We start from the raw sequence: 17,941 nt of genomic DNA, 5'->3' as shown, positions 1-17,941 counted from the left end.
ACATCCTCTTCAGTCTTTCTTCTCTCATCCTCTCCATGAGTCAGTACCATTTCAGAACAACTTGTTCAACTGTCTCACTCATACCTCAGTTACTACCATAAGCACACCTCTCACTTACATGGTCATTCCTTACTCGATTGACCTTCCTCACACCACATATTATCCTCAGGTATTTCATTTCCAACACATCCACCTTCTTCTTTCTTCGGCATTTAGTTGTCCCAGTCTCTCACCCGTAGAGCTCCGTCGGGACTATTATACCATCAGACATACCCATATTTGCCCTTACAGAAGTCACCTCTTTTTCCACACACGCCCCTCAGTGCACCCAGGACTCTTGTCCCCCCTCACCCATCCCGTGGTTCACTTTAGCTCCCATAAGTCGATACGCTGCCATGTCCACTTCGTTATTTTACTTAAAACACTCCACAGGCATTAGGTTCTCTCCATTCAAACTTACACTCAACACAAACTGTCTCGTGACCCTGATAAACCTGATAACTCTCAACTTCCTTTCACATATTTTCCCAGGTTCTGGCACCAGCTTCTGCAGTTTCTCACACGAATCCACAACCAGAGTTTCACCATCTGCAAACGGCAAATGACTTACCTCACAGGTCTACCCACTCCAACCCAGCATACTGAAGACCCGCCCCTCTCTCCATTATCCTTGTATTTACCTTCCTTACCACCCCATCCATAGGCAAATGGAACAACTATGGTGACATCGCAAACCCTTGACACAGATTCATATTCACTTTCAACCGTTTATCCTCTTCCTTTTCAACTTACACACCTTACGCAAATACGATTAGAACTCTTCATTGCATCTAATAGTTTTCTTCCCACACCATATATTATTTGTTGGAATTTTCTACAAGGCATGTTTACCAACCTTATTATACTCCTCCTCCAGATCCATAAGTTCCTCATTCAAATCCTCTCTTTTCCATGTATTTCTCAACCAAATTCTTCAACGCAAACACCTGACCCACACATCCTCTACCACTCCTGAAGCCATAATGCTCCTCCAGTTTGATACCTTGTACATACCACCACCTCTCTTTCAGTCACCAATTTCCTGTATCAAATCTAACCCTGAAAACTTTAGTCGTGAAGATGGGAAGGAGTTTAAACAGACTAGACGCTGAGTACCATACAGGAGGAAATTGAACACTGGAGCTGTGCTGAGAGGAACCTACAAGATAATATCACGCCCAAATTGTCAAGAGAAGAGCACGTCAGATGGATCGTGAGAGAAACAAACTTTATTTCGGTCTGTGGCAAAAGTCGCCTCAAATATTCTGACGATGAAATGTTTTGGAAGATACATACGATATACATTCGCGTTGACCTGGCATGTACAGCATCAGTCATGTCTCCTCACTTGAATATATATATATATATATATATATATATATATATATATATATATATATATATATATATATATATATATATATATATCTTTTTCATACTGTTCGCCATTTCCCGCGTTAGCGAGGTAGTGTTAAGAACAGAGGACTGGGCCTTAGAGGGAATATCCTCACCTGGCCCCTTTCTCTGTTCCTTCTTTTGGAAAATAAAAAAAAAAAAAAACGAAAGGGGAGGATTTCCAGCCCCCCGCTCCCTCACCTTTCAGTCGCCTTCTAGGACACGCAGGGAATGCGTGGGAAGAAATCTTTCTCCCTTATCCCCTGAGAGAGAGAGAGAAAGAGAGAGAGACAGAACTGCTGGAAAAAATTCCAATGGAATGCAACATAAGTGACATGAAATGAGTTACGGAAAGAGGTTGGAAGTCCTCCATTTACCCATAATGGAAGAAAAGAATAAGAGAAGCCATGATGACGGTATGAAATGGTCTGGGAAGACTCGGACACATTAATACAGAACGGTTCTTTAATAACAGAAGAACCCAGAACAAGAGGGCATAGCGGGAAGTTAGGCACAAGAAGTTCGTTGGGGGATGAGGGAAAGTATTTCTTCTGCAGCGGAGTTGTGGATTCGTGGAACTAGTTACGAGGTGGGTGGGGGGGAGTAAATGCGACCACCATTCAAACCTATATTACGAAGAAGAAACACAGACGAATGGCTGAATCTGGCAAGCGTAAAGCTCCCTCCCTTCTCCTACTCACAAGTAGTTAATAAGAAATGATTGATAGCATAGAGACATACACGTGCCCCATACTTACGCGAGCACGCACACACACACACACACACACACACACACACACACACACACACACACACACACACACACCACACAGTAATCTTACAACGGAGTAACTCACCGGACTTGACGTGTACGGAGACAGCAGCATAGCCGCCTGTGTCAGGGCGACAGCTGTACCTGCCTGAGTCCCTGGGCGTCACGGAGGACAGCATCATTCTGCTCACCGTCTTGTTCGGGGTCTTCTCCGTCTGGGGAGAGAGGGGAAACTCCTCTTTAGTCAACCCTGTCTAAAACTTCACATCCTTCATATAACATTTTGAATATCCGTAAGTGCTTATATTCCCTGGCTTAAGCTAGGGGATATATATATATATATATATATATATATATATATATATATATATATATATATATATATATATATATATATATATATATGTATATATATATATATATTTCCAAATAAGATGGCCTTGACTGGGGCATTCTGTTGCCCGTGTCGTCTCAGCTAACATGATATAACGAATATTCCCTAAGCACTGGTGTTGGTGCATCATACATGGCAGCTGGAGGATAGACGTGTGCAAACGAGGTTACTGACGCTGCCTCGCGTGGGTGGGAAAGGCAACTATAACGAAAAACATAGAAACAAATAAAACCACATGCGTTATACGCTAGTCACTATTACGAATTTTGCGTAAGAAGTGTCTAAAGAGGAGAGAGGAACAAATTACTTAATGATCGTGAGGAGGTTTTTACGTGTGATAATTTTTGGTGTCTAATGCTCTCGTATTTGGATCTGAGTAATGGGTTTTGATGAAGGTGGATATCGACTTGATCTAGAGTAATTGATTGTGGTGAAGAGAGAGGACAGGTCGAGTTGTCGGGCGAAACCAGTGGAGACTCAAGACCTTCTGGGTCACTCAACTTACCAGTTGTTGTTCTCCAGGTCTGGGAACACCCAGTTTACTTGTCCAGGTTGCAGAACTCCCAGAACACCTGTCCAGGACCCACAATACGCAAGGCCTCTGTCCAGGACCTAAAACACCTGGGACACTTATCTAAGTCTCCAAACACACACACACACACACAACACCTATCCAGGTTCCTAAACACCCAGGGCACCTCTCCATGTCCCAGAGCACCCAGAGCACCTATTGAGGACTCACAGTACGCAAGGCACCTGTCCAGAACCTAAAACATGAAAGGCTCCTGACTCAGACTCATTATTCCCTCTGGGGACCGGCCCATCCTCGAGGCTCGTGGACAATCTTCCTTCCATGCTGTGCTTGTGGTTCTCTCTCCCTCGGACCTGAGCTCATCCCTGGCAGGAGTCTACCGCCGGCTGCTCCACAGAAGCCTTTTCACAGTGCTAAGCCTTCATGCGAAATCCATTTCCTACTTTTGTCCTCCCTGATGATTAATCTCTCATCAGGTTCGAGTTCCTGTGATGGTTGGCTCTATTTCCTAACGTAGCTGGACGGTTTTCTTGATATATTTCGTTTATACGATGAAATCAGATCTGTTCGTTCTCTCATTTTCTGGGCCAATAGGTTTACTCCTCCCAGCTGAGAGAGGCATGGCCCAGTTTCTCAATACTGGCGATGGATGTCCTACATATCTCCTTCAGAGGCAGACATGTTTTCCACTTTCCTTCTCGTGACCTTTGCATCTTATTTGATGTTGAGAGTGTACGAGTCTGATTCCAATCAGGCTCTCCATACACATGCATACGACTCGACAGTGCTTATTTTTTTTTTCGTTTTTTTTATACTATAACGACAACTATCTGTGAATTCGGTAATTTATCTCTAATCCTTAACATGTCACGACATTCTGTCTCTGTCTGTCTGTCTGTCTGACACTCTCTCTCTCTCTCTCTCTCTCTCTCTCTCTCTCTCTCTCTCTCTCTCTCTCTCTCTCTCTCTCTCTCTCCTGGGAATCTGTGACCCTGGTCACCGTGCCTCAAAAATTCTCCTCTTGTGTAGACTTGTCTCCTTGATAAGGAAGTTGGCGTCGTTTTTCTAATCTCAATTTTTAATGAGATGACGAAGAAGATCTTACTTCTCTACCAATACACCTGACTGATTCTGGCGTCAACGTTAGTGTTAGGTTTTGTGAATACAGTCATCCCCCGAGAGCGACAGGCTAGACGAGGGTAGAGAACCCCAAGGCACTTGTACATCAAGACTCCAGCTGCCTCTCATGTTGCGATTCACCTACAGTTTTCTTTGGGCGTGTAAAGGACCTTCTCTGCATCCTCGGCGAGCCATCGCTTGGCTGGCGTTACCTTCACCATTCACTGGATCAAACCTTAGCCTTGACGGACCCAGATGCAGCCAGATGCTGGATCACGTTGCTGCCAGAAGGCAGGTTGAGTACCACTTCTACCTGCTGTTCTCTACGTCTCCCTTGCCATTTGACTCGTCCCACATGCTCTGAGAACCAGTGTACGTGTGGCATCAAAGTGGCTGACCAGTATGAGCCAAGCTGTAAGAGTTCTGTTTGGACGATACTCTGAACGTAATGAGAATGACATTTTTTTTTTCAAGCGGTCATACTTCTGTCAGTTGTGCAGCGGAATGAAAACTCTCAGCTCGTCAGGCTCAGCTGATGGGCAAAGCGGCTTGGTGGTATAACATTATCTGCCTGGAATAAAGGCAGGCGGTTGGTGTAGGGATAAGACCTGTGTGTGTGTCTTCTCCCTTTGGTGGTCACATATCTAGCGAGGACCGAAGAATATGAGGTTGCTGCTGAGGATCTCTTGAGTACGGCAGCAGGATACATAACAGCGGGACCAGAAACTACAACAACATTTTGTTCCAGTTGGGTCTGAGAGCCTGACTTTATGATCGTGCTTCCCAGTTCATCGAATCAACGAAAGATGAGGGAACAAGTAGGTTTCTGCTTCAGCGCCTCATCATAGCTGTCCAGTAAGGCAATGAAAGTTGCATTTTTAATTCACACTTCCTCTCCTGGGAACTTGAAGGACTTAACAATATATAATTTTGACCTGCCTTTTCAGTACTTTTTCGTGTTGTTTTGTAGTTAGCTCGAGGATAAAAAGCGACGAGTGACAGATGAATAAGACATTTCAAATAGTTTTCGGAAAATGAATCGATTCCGGACTGCATTTCATTGCCTTGTTTAACGCTCTGCGGTACCCACGCTCTACAGTGTATACTCAGGAGATGTTACGTGTATGTGTGTGTGTGTGTGTGTGTGTGTGTGTGTGTGTGTGTGTGCGTGTGTGTGTGTGTGTGTGTGTGTGTGTATTACCCACTTGTATGGTGCAGGGAAAGAGGTCTATCTCATGGGGCTGTACCTCTTGAACTGTTTTCAACCATCTCCCTCTTACTCCGCCTGCAGAGCCAGCTTCGTTACCAGCCTCCAGTGTGTCGAATGCTTTCTGGCGGTCCACATGCACACAGTTTGCCCGACCTTCTCTCCTGTATAAAATGGCTCTCACTCTCGCATATAAACCTAAAAGGTTTGTGATGGATGATCTCCATTAACTGAATTCGTGTTGTCTCTCGCTCACGCAGTTTCTTCCTTGCAGATGGCTCTCCATTTGCTTCCTGATTATCTTTTCCAGTGTTGTATACACTAGGCTCCTCAGAGGGAGGTTTACACGGGGAGAGAGATTTACACTCGTGTTGCTTCGTCTTATTTGCACTGGTTTCGTTTCGTCTTATTTACACTGGTATTGCTCCGTCTTATTTACACTCGCGTCGCTCCGTCTTGTTTACACTCGTGTTATTCCGTCTTTCAATATTGTGTTAATGTAATATAATTTTACTCTCATGTGTTATGCACAAACGTAGCCCAGCCTAAGCCAGGTAGCCATTCATCGATCTGCCCCGGGGAGAAGAATGAACATTTGGGCTGGCTGTGGGCCAACTGCCTCTCCTATGATGCTAACCCAGGCGGGATCGTGCGTGAATTATGGTCAGCGACGCAAATCACTACACCAGGGAGGTGTGTGTGTGTGTGTGTGTGTGTGTGTGTGTGTGTGTGTGTGTGTGTAATTGCTTCACACGATATGCAATCGGGTGCCGAGCGTTCGTCTTCTAACCCATGACCCCAACATGACCGTGGGTATAGGACCTTATTTCCAAGTAAGAAACAACATCTTCAAGAATTATAATACATAGATACAAAGAAGGTAGGATGTATTACAAACAGAAACGTGTGAAACAAAACCTGAGGTGAAAAAAACATTACAGCAGTTAAAAAAACACCTGTAAAAATTTTACGCGACCCCAGATAACAGAGACACACCTGTAGGTGCTGAAACACACCTGTCAGGTAAGGGAAGACACCTTTAGGGAAGAGATCACACTTGAAATAAGGGGGATATACCTGCAGGTGACTGGTCACACTTACAGGTAAGGGGGCGCACCTACAGGTGAGGGAACGCACGTAGAGATAAGGGAACTCGCTCACAGGTGAGGGAACACACCTGTAGATGAGGGAACACACTTACGGGTGAGGGAATGCTCTTGCTGGTAAGGGAACACACCCGTAGGAAAGGGAACACACCTACAGGTGAGGGGACACACCTACAGGTGAGGGGACACACCTACAGGTGAGGGAACACATATGCAGTTCAGGAGAGAACACACCTGCTGATGTAGTGACGAGCCCGGAGGTCAGGGAGGCAAGGTGAGGGTTATTGCCACACTCACCTGGAGGGCGATGCCTCCCCTGGGGGCGTCGTAGTCCAGTCTTGTGGCGCCCTGGTACCAGACGACGTGGGCGGGGCCCTTGTTGTACTGGTGTAGGATGGTGCACCTGACGGACAACACGCTGCCCTGCTGGATGTACCGCTCCTGGGCACCGTCAATATGGACCTGCGTATCTGGTAGTGATACTGACGTAATTATCATTGAAAGACACTAGGTATATCATTATTAATGTGTCAGTTGATAATTCATATGATATTTATTCGTAAACACATATCATTCATAATACCTTGAGATACATGTAGTGTGTCTGTGTGTGTGTATGTGTGTGTGTGTGTGTGTGTGTGTGTGTGTGTGTGTGTGTGTGTGTGTGTATGTGTATGTGTGTGTGTGTATGTGTGTGTGTGTGTGTATGTGTGTGTGTGTGTGTGTGTGTGTGTGTGTGTGTGTGTGTGTAACTGCCCAGTTCATACTGCATATTACACTCGTGGAACAACAGCTCGTGCACTTTTGCTCCTGGGAAAAATCAAATTAAACCTCTGTACACTGTCAGCATTTGCAGTCATATTTCTGACCTTGTGCTATTCATCCAATGCTCTGATAGCAAACATATATATATTTAATTTTCTCTTTATCTTTTCCGACATTTTTTTTTTTTTGCATGATTTCATATTATATCGCCTGGTTGCTCTATCTTTGTATCTTTGGAGGAACTGTTCCCTGTCGACATCATCAAACCGGTTTAGAAACTTGATGGGAGTGGTTGAATCACCTTTTACTCTTCTCTCTTCCGTGGTGGACACGTTTATGGCTTCTTACCTCTCAGCTCTCTTAATTTTGGTCCCATTTCAGTTGCCTTCTTCTGAACCTTCTCCATTAAGTCTTTGTGCTTCTTTAAATGAGGTAAATAATCTTGAGGAGCACATTCCAATTCTAGCCTAATGTATGTTGTAGATAGTTTGCTGACCATATCCTTATCCACGTACTTAACAGCAGTTTTACATTTGCTGGCAGATGGTTCGTCTGGTAGCAGGTTATGTACAATGTCAACTCCCGGGTCCGTTTCATGCAGATTCCTGCAGCTGGCATCAAGTCAGATGCTATTCAAATCGAGGCGTCCTCTCACTGTGTCCCATCCTCGTTACTTTGCATTTACTAAGGTTGAATTTCATGAATTATGTATGAGATCAACTATGAGTTTGTCTACCTTTCATTGCAAGCTGATGCAATCCTCATCATTCTCAACTTCCCTCATGATTATCCTTGGTTAGCCTTCCTGACTGTGACACATTCGCGGGCCGCCTAGGGTCGAGTGCATAGGTTCGAATCCTGGTTGGGACAGTCGGTCCACAGTCAACCCAGCTGTTCATCCACCCCTTTGGGTTGGTCGATAAAATGGGTACCTGGCTCAGGCTAGGGTATATATATATATGTGATGTCTCTATGGTTGTTTAATTTGTTTATGGATGGGGTTGTTAGGGAGGTAAATGCAAGAGTTTTGGAAAGAGGGGCAAGTATGAAGTCTGTTGGGGATGAGAGAGCTTGGGAAGTGAGTCAGTTGTTGTTCGCTGATGATACAGCGCTGGTGGCTGATTCATGTGAGAAACTGCAGAAGCTGGTGACTGAGTTTGGTAAAGTGTGTGGAAGAAGAAAGTTAAGAGTAAATGTGAATAAGAGCAAGGTTATTAGGTACAGTAGGGTTGAGGGTCAAGTCAATTGGGAGGTGAGTTTGAATGGAGAAAAACTGGAGGAAGTGAAGTGTTTTAGATATCTGGGAGTGGATCTGGCAGCGGATGGAACCATGGAAGCGGAAGTGGATCATAGGGTGGGGGAGGGGGCGAAAATTCTGGGGGCCTTGAAGAATGTGTGGAAGTCGAGAACATTATCTCGGAAAGCAAAAATGGGTATGTTTGAAGGAATAGTGGTTCCAACAATGTTGTATGGTTGCGAGGCGTGGGCTATGGATAGAGTTGTGCGCAGGAGGATGGATGTGCTGGAAATGAGATGTTTGAGGACAATGTGTGGTGTGAGGTGGTTTGATCGAGTAAGTAACGTAAGGGTAAGAGAGATGTGTGGAAATAAAAAGAGCGTGGTTGAGAGAGCAGAAGAGGGTGTTTTGAAATTGTGTGGGCACATGGAGAGAATGAGTGAGGAAAGATTGACCAAGAGGATATATGTGTCGGAGGTGGAGGGAACGAGGAGAAGAGGGAGACCAAATTGGAGGTGGAAAGATGGAGTGAAAAAGATTTTGTGTGATCGGGGCCTGAACATGCAGGAGGGTGAAAGGAGGGCAAGGAATAGAGTGAATTGGATCGATGTGGTATACCGGGGTTGACGTGCTGTCAGTGGATTGAATCAAGGCATGTGAAGCGTCTGGGGTAAACCATGGAAAGCTGTGTAGGTATGTATAATTGCGTGTGTGGACGTATGTATATACATGTGTATGGGGGGGGGGGGGTTGGGCCATTTCTTTCGTCTGTTTCCTTGCGCTACCTCGCAAACGCGGGAGACAGCGACAAAGTATAAAAAAAAAAATATATATATATATATATATATATATATATATATATATATATATATATATATATATATATATATATATATATAGTGTTAATTGGATGGCCTTGATTAGGGCCTCAACTCACCATGTCGTCTCAGCTAACGTAAAAAAAAAATCAGGAACACGCCCATCCCTTCTGGTTAGTCATGTGTATTGACCAAGAAGAACAATGGTCGCAGGACGGAGCCTCGTAGCACACCACTAGTGACCCAACTCGTTTCGAGAAGGCTCCTATGAGAAGCGTCATTTGTTCGTCTCTCCTAAGGTAACTTTCTAACCACAGAATTTATTCCTGCCGGAAGATCCAACTTCTTTACCCACGTTTTATGAGGAAGCATGTTGAACGTTTTCTGGTGGTCCAAGAAAATGCACTCCAATTATCTTTTCTCTTTTGTCTAAAACAGACACCAACCTCTCAGAGAAATTTACCTCAAAAACCATTATCGGCTTTGTAGACAGTGTTGTCCGTAGAGCCACTGTTAACGAGCAGAACTGACTCGAATTCCAGGTATTTCTTGAAATGGATCTCATTTTGTGTCAAGTGATTTCTCTATTTCGGGAAGGGATTTTGCAAGATACTTTCTTCCTTTCTTAGTCTCTCTTCCAAACGAAATACGTAATGGCATTATCCTTTTGGGTATTGTAATACTAACAACACTCTGTTATTCATCCTTGAAGAGTGTACTTCTGAACTTACACCTGTGCTTGCTCGTCTTCCTCATGGAATCATGCATTGATACATCCCATGCCTAAGAAGGGTGACCGTTCTGACCCCTCGAACTATAATCCTATTGCTTTGACATATACCATTTCCAAAGTCTTTAAATCCCTCTTCATCTCCCGTATCTTTAAAGAACTTGAATCTCACAGTCTTCTCTTTGATCATCAGTATGGCTTCCGTAAGGCGAGATCCAATGGTGATATTCTCTCCATATCTTACTAATGTCAGGTCATAATTCCTGAAAGATTTTGGGGAGTCTTATGTAGCGCTCTTGACATACTGAAAGCTTTCAACAGGGTAGGGCATAGGGCTCTCGTCTCTAGGTTCCCTTCTTTTGGCTTCCCTCGCTCACTTTACTCCGTCATATCTAGATTCCTCTCCGGCCGAGTTATCTCTGTGGTTGTTGATGGATCAACCTCTACCTCTTTCTCAGTAAACAGTGGTGTCCTTCAAGGGTTTTTCCTGTCCCTTACACTTTTTCTCTTCTTTATCTACGATATTCTTTCTTCCGCAAATGGTCAAGTGCACTCATACGCTGATGACGCAACAGTGCATTTATCTACATTCTTTAATTTCGCTCCTTCTCTCACTCGATCTGCATCTCGTCTCAGCACAACTTCCTCAGTAAACTGGACAGTATATCTCAGTGTTGATGACGAAATCTAGTTAAGTTTAATGTCTCCAAGACCCAGTCTCTGCCATCTCTCTATCGAAGATTCCTCACAACTTTCGTCTTACCTATGACGGTTCTGTAATTCCACCTCTTGACTCGATAAACATATTTGGTATTACTGTAACATCCACTCTTTATTGGAAACCCCACATTAATGAAATAGCAAAGTCTGCCTCCAAGAAACTGGGAATCCTGTTTAGATTTCGATTTTTTTTTCTTCAAATGAACAGCTGCTCCGTTTATACAAGGGACTGATTCGTCTTTGTCTGGAGTACTGCTCTCACATGTGAGGGAGTTCTAGATCTGCATCCTTACTTGATAGAGTCGAGAGTGGTCCCTCTTATTAATTCTTCTAGGAAAACTTCAAAACTTAACCTACTTTCCCTCTTCTCTAGATATTACTTTGATTTTTGCCTCAGAGAGCTGGCTGCTTGTGTGCCGTTTTGATAACTGTTTATTTCCCTACATCTCGAAGCTGTGGAAGTCTCTACCCTGTCATGTCTTTCCCAATAATTACGACCTGGTATATTTCAAAAGACTGGTTTTTCACTGACTCTACAATTTGTAAATACTTTCTCTTGTCTCTTCTTTTTCCCTATCGCAAAAATTCCTACATTTCAGTTGGGGTCCGGCCTTAATGTGGACTTTGGTCCGTGACTCGGGCCTTCAATTTAGAATCTTTAGAACTTATCGTATATTGGTGGATTTACTGGCTATCGATTTCTGATTTGGCTCTTATGCCTTGAATCGTTACAAGTCAGATATGCATACTTTACACAATATATATATATATATATATATATGTCTGTGTATGTATAATTTGAAATATATAGGTATGTATATGTGCATGTGTGGGCGTTTATGTATATACATGTGTATGTGGGTGGGTTGGGCCATTCTTTCGTCTGTTTCCTTGCGCTACCTCGTCAACGCGGGAGACAGTGACTAAGTATAATAAATAAATAAATGTTGGTTCTCATTTTTGAACAAATTAGGTTGTTACATAAATAAAAGATAAGAAATATAGATGTTAGATCTAGATACTCTCTGAGCTCTGTTGTGTTTATATATCAATGTATTTCTATGTATACATGGCAAGTCAATTATCATCATTTTTTCAAGTAGCAGAGCCTCACTACTCACTGTTGTCTGTGTTCTCCAGCTCATGCGCAAAGAATGGGTCGTCCATATTTTTATCTGTGAAAAGAAAAAGAAAGGGTAAATGAATAGTATGATAAACATCAGCAATAGATATATGATAAATGTGAGGATAGGATTTAAAAGCTTAAGTGAAGAAGATAAATGTATTTTGTCACTTCTGTGGTTGTCGTCTAATCTTGCAGTCGAGAAGTGGTCATGTTACCACATATGTATCTCCAGTGTTCTCATGTTTCACTTGCTGGAAAAAACAAAAAACAAAATGAAATACTCGTGAAGATAGATAAATGAATGCATTCATGAATGAAATAAAGGATGGTGAATGAAACAGGAAGAACCACAGGTACAGTCGACGTATCATACGACAGCAGACTGTCCTGGTTGTTGTTGATGGAGTGACAAAAGATTTGTGGTGTAGTGCACTGCGGGCGATGGTGCACTGCGGGCGATGGTGCACTGCGGGCGATGGTGCACTGCGGGTGATGGTGCACTGCGGGTGATGGTGCACTGCGGGTGATGGTGCACTGCGGGTGATGGTGAACTGCGGGTGATGGTGCACTGCGGGTGAGGGTGAACTGCGGGTGATGGTGCACTGCGGGTGATGGTGAACCGCGGACGATGGTGCACTGCGGACGATGATGGTGCAACCCTTGTGCACATCGGTACCATGCTTGGGGTACGATGACTTGGCCTTTGACCTGACCCTTATGAAATCAAGTTAAAGGCCAGGCCATCATGGCCAAGGGTCTTGACGTCATGCTGGAGGATCACACAAACGCCCTCAAAGAGGGGATGAGGAAGGGGGAGGGGTTAAGGATTTATTGCCAGGGACTGTCGAGGAAGATCTGCCCGAGAGCCATCTGCCTGACGCTGCCACGGTGCGCCTTCATGATCCCGACACAGTCCAATTTTCCTCCTTCCAGACACGTCGCCGCACCTCTTGGGAATTCGAAGGAATATGATATCGAAGAGAGGACGTCGTATTAAAATAGTCGTTCTTGGCGAACGGCAATAAGACTGTGATGAGTTGGGTAAATCTGACTGTCTTTTCATTAGTCACAGCTTGGGAAGCATTCCCTCTTTGAAAGCTTCAGCCATTACCAAGACAGATCCTCGTAAACTCAAACCAAGATCATCTGAACAGCGGCAACTTCCAAGCAGCCACAGCAGAATGGCTGATTGATGACCGATTCCAATTATCTCTCTCCATCCGGCCCAAGAACTGAGCAGTGTATTGCCCAGGATAAGGACTGGGGAAAAAATGGATGATTACAATTTGTGTGTTGTAGGGATATAGTCTTATACTCGTGTTGCTCCTCCTATGAACCTTGTATAAGGAAATTTTCTTAACCCTGCGACTGTATATACTCACCCCAGCTTCCGCCAGTTACCCGTTCATCGACAAATTTCAAAGAGGATGATGAAGAGGTGGGTTGGTTGTGAGCCGGTTTCCCGTGTTGGGAACTCGAACCCGGGCCCGTAACATTGCTAGGTCACAACTTTATCCACTACACTGCTGTGTGTGTGCAAGTGTGTGTGTGTGTGTGTGTGTGTGTGTGTGTGTGTGTGTGTGTGTGTGTGTGTGTGTGTGTGTGTGTGAAGCGTCGAACCGATACGTCAAGCAGTGATCTCTGGGAACCGCATTATTTCCTAGATCTTCATGTCTTCCAGAGACCAACGCCACAGACAGCCAGTTACCGCCGAGGTTGCCAGCAGCGTGTCTAACAAAGCGCAATGATCCGGTTAAACGTGGACTTCCCCCGGACACTTCGTGAGCCTCACTCGAAAATGAATGACCCAAAACAAATGGAAAAAGATCCCAACACTTTTGTAGTTGCTGTAGTCTTTTTCTTCTTCTTCTTCTTCTTCTTCTTCTTCTTCTTCTTCTTCTTCTTCTTCTTCTTCTAGACAGACGTGATTCGGTTTTGATTTTTTCATTTATTTGAGTGACGGCACAAAGTCTCGATCTCGACATCATTATTAGCTGCCGACATAGGCCTCCCGCCACTGCCAGAGACCCTACCAACCTCTTCGTCTCCGAGGTTGGCCATAGCTCACCCCACCACCGCGAGAGACGAGGTCAGCCTTATTGATCGGAAGGTCTGCAACCAGCATCCAGGCATAGCAAAGGCCATCCATTTGCTGCGAAGATGAACAAGGAACAGTTTCGCAGCGAGATCTATATTTAGAAGTAATTGATATGAAATGAACAGCAGCCTTTCGAATGGACTCAGCTAGAGTCTTCAATCAAGAAAGACTTGAACTGCATGGCGAAGGTCGCTGCATGTGACCCTCTGCTCCTGCCTCGTACATCTACATCTCGACCCTCATGGAGGATCTCATCCCCCGATGCAACATTCTCTGTACTCCAACATGATCGTCGAACCTGATACAACACCAAACCTGAAAGAGAAATGGCATTTTTCTGACATAAAGTCTCTCTATGACCACTTGCTGGAACCTTGGAAACCCCTCGTCTCTCCAACACATTGCCTCTTGAAGTCCAAACGGGAAACCAAGGGTTACGCAGTTAAGGATCAGAAACTGATGTGGGAACGCAGCTGTGACCTCCCAGTCACATGCTTCACTTAATTCACATCCTGCCGTTGAGGAGCAATATACAGCCAGAGACACGAGCGGGATAGTTAACCGACCAACCCAGCAGATCTGTAGTCCCGCCGAGCCTCCAGCAAACACCTACAGGAACGTGATCGATTTCCATTACTGTGCATTAATACTGCACCATCAAACTCACTGCTTCCCACGTAGTTACTGACAGCAATAGCCCGAGGCTCCCGTCTTCCTCTCTCTCTCTCTCTCTCTCTCTCTCTCTCTCTCTCTCTCTCTCTCTCTCTCTGGCAGAACTCAATAGTGTTTAAATGCTTCAGAACTCACAGCAGCCGGAGATATCAGTTACTGCCGGTCATGGCACCGGAACTAGGATGTCCTGGCCTTCATGACAGCAGGAGCATGATGTCCTGGCACTGATGACACCAGAAGTATGATGTACTGCCACGTATGGCAGCAGAAGTATGATGAGCAAGACAGGTCGACACACTCCATCCCCTTTTACACACACTGATAACATAGTGCTATAACAAAGATGAACCCTAATCACTGTTTAGCCTCGTGGTAATTCCTGTGTGCAGACCAGTGTCAGTAATTAACTGCTCGGTTTCAAAACACCAACAGTTTAAACCTGTAATAACACAAACGTGTTTGACATAATCGTATCCTCCACTCACTCCTGGAAATTCCAGATGATATATATGACAACATCTACTCTCCAAAAAGCAGAGGGTGTTGGTCGGTGCCTCTGTCATTTCTTAGCTGCTAATTCGCATCTACAGAGATATTATCCACTACAGTACAGAGAGCACCTCTGGTATATCTTGGGAGTGGCTCTACCTTCACCTCAGAAATACCCACAGTGGAATCAAAAGCCTTCCCTCTCGTTAGGGTTTTCTCCAACCATGCCTTTCTCCCTTGCTGTGTGGGTTGTTGTTCTCTCTCTGGTCTACAGGTATCATTTCGGCCACTACGCCCTCAAGCTGTCTTCGTGTACCCTTACCACAAAGGCTTAGCACCTGTGGCATACGTGTGATCGATGCTTCCCATAGTTTGTGTGTGGAGACCGACCATACGAGGGTCGGTTGTTGGGCCAACTTCTTCCCTTGGTGTTGGTGTGTGTGTGTGTGTGTGTGTGTGGGAGAGAGAGAGAGAGAGAGAGAGAGAGAGAGAGAGAGAGAGAGAGAGAGAGAGAGAGAGAGAGAGAGAGAGAGAGAGTGTGTCAGGACCCACCGTGGTACCATCTCGATAGTAATCAGCACAGATACTGGATATCACCAGTCACTAGGATAAAGCCCCACTGAACGCTGGATCTCACCAGTCACCAGGATAAAGCCCCACTGAACGCTGGATCTCACCAGTCACCAGGATAAATCCCCCACTGAACGCTGGATCTCACCAGTCACCAGGATAAAGCCCCCACTGAGCGCTGGATCTCACCAGTCACCAGGATAAAGCCCCCACTGAGCGCTGGATCTCATCAGTCACCAGGATAAAGCCCCATTGAACGCTGTATCTCACCAGTCACCAGGATAAAGCCCCCACTGAACGCTGGATCTCGCCAGTCACCAGGATAAAGCCCCCACTGAGCGCTGGATCTCACCAGTCACCAGGAAACTACAGCACGGGTGTCCCATGCCTCAAGCAATGCAGAGTCCTGGATGTCAGGTACAGTCACCGGTCCTTGGGAAGGCTGGGAATATTCCCAGACAGCTTCCCGGAGATCTACACTTACTAGCCTGACAGTATCGCTCACCATAAGCGGATGGAATCAGCGCTTGCGAGTTTTTATGTTTGCCATCATCCAACCCCGTCATTTCCCGTGATATTACAGGCAGAGGTTATTTGTACCTCATCCTGTAACCAATATATATATATATATATATATATATATATATATATATATATATATATATATATATATATATATATATATATATATATATATATATATATATATTGGAAGATAGCACAACTAAGTGTGATATCAACTAAATTCCTTTTTAAACCACAGGGAAATGAAACACGATAAGTACCCAAGTGCACTTTCGTGTAAGTTTACCAAATGGCGACCTAGCTGCGTCTCATCGTTGTATATCAAGTGACTGTTATATTTCTTTATTGTGTCTCCCCTGATGATGTGATAATTACACGAAAGTGTACTTGAGAACTTATCGTGTTTCATTTCCCTGTGGTTTAAAAAGGAATATATATATATATATATATATATATATATATATATATATATATATATATATATATATATATATATATATATATATATATATATATATATATATAATTTGGGATAAGAAAAAAGATAACAACTAGCAGTTAGATGATAATACTGATGATCAATGAAGATTACTATTGGGACCCATAAGCCATAGTTTTAGTATAACCCCTTAATAACGACTTAACAACCCAATTAGACTGATGGTTTGCCAAGCTTACCGTGGCCACTCGCTTTCCAGTCGGCTAAGCAAAGACCGATAACTTTCTTACATTAAATACCTACGTAAAGTGACATGAGACTCAATAGCATGAAAGTGACATGTTACACAGTAATAGAACATCGTAATGTACAGGTGGCAGCAGCACTGCTAGTATAGTCCGTCATCATGCATGGTTGACGATGCTAGACCATGTAGAAAGAGTGAGGGGTTGGTATCCTAGCCATATAATGACGTCGGTATTATCCGTAATACAATCATACAATACAATCATACAATACAAAATACAATCATACAATACAAAAAAAAGTTAAGCAAATGGAAAATTATGGGAAGACACTTAGATTATTTAACTATCGATAATTAGAATCTACGGAGTCAGAGCACAGCGGTATAGATGTTTTGACATTTTGTTAATGAACACAAGTGGGTTAGTTATCTTGGTACGAGAACTGATGTGCAGAGGGATAGTTAATGTGATATGCAATGATGACTGGCGGCTTCGCCTCGGGTCTCTGGTGTGTTTAAAGATCAATCAAGGGAGCACCAGCTGGTTACGTGTGTCATTAAGTGATCTTTGTGGTGGATTATAAACAGACCCGCGGCTGGGTGTCTGTACGTCTGTGTATTCGTCACCTAAGGATGGACCCTCGTCCTCCTGCTCATGTCGGCCCGTACGTGCGCTGCACACACACCACACCGCGCCCGCTGGCTCAAACACGTCCTAATAATGATGATGATGATGATAATGATGATAATGTTGATTATAAATTCTTTATCATTCATATAAAGTAAAATTTGTGAATTTTCCATGGTATAGAAAGTAAAAAAAAAAAAGGAACATCGTCCAAGAGAAAATCAGGAACACGATACAAACGTAGAATTAAAAAGATGTTAGAAACACTTTCAACCTTAACTTGACTCCCGGCCATCATGTCCAAATTTATAAC

The 17,941-nt window shown here is 44.0% G+C and overlaps 1 protein-coding gene across 2 annotated transcripts in view; it reads right to left on the bottom strand.

The window, feature by feature from the left end:
- LOC139749338 (zwei Ig domain protein zig-8-like) overlaps positions 1–17,941 on the bottom strand; it is a 141,883-nt gene that overhangs the window by 15,568 nt on the left and 108,374 nt on the right. The window contains exons 5-7 of one of the 2 annotated variants that reach the window (XM_071663059.1): positions 11,956–12,009; positions 6,862–7,046; positions 2,292–2,421 (exon numbers count right to left, since the gene is read on the bottom strand). In XM_071663059.1, the coding sequence (XP_071519160.1) occupies positions 2,292–2,421; positions 6,862–7,046; positions 11,956–12,009 (369 nt within the window). The remainder of the gene's footprint in view (positions 1–2,291; positions 2,422–6,861; positions 7,047–11,955; positions 12,010–17,941) is intronic. The other variant, XM_071663060.1, reaches the window with a different exon arrangement.

The sequence above is a fragment of the Panulirus ornatus genome, chromosome 7 (genome assembly GCF_036320965.1).
Source record: "Panulirus ornatus isolate Po-2019 chromosome 7, ASM3632096v1, whole genome shotgun sequence".
Classification (NCBI taxonomy): Eukaryota; Metazoa; Arthropoda; class Malacostraca; order Decapoda; family Palinuridae; genus Panulirus; species Panulirus ornatus.
This window is presented reverse-complemented; position numbering and strand designations above follow the sequence as displayed.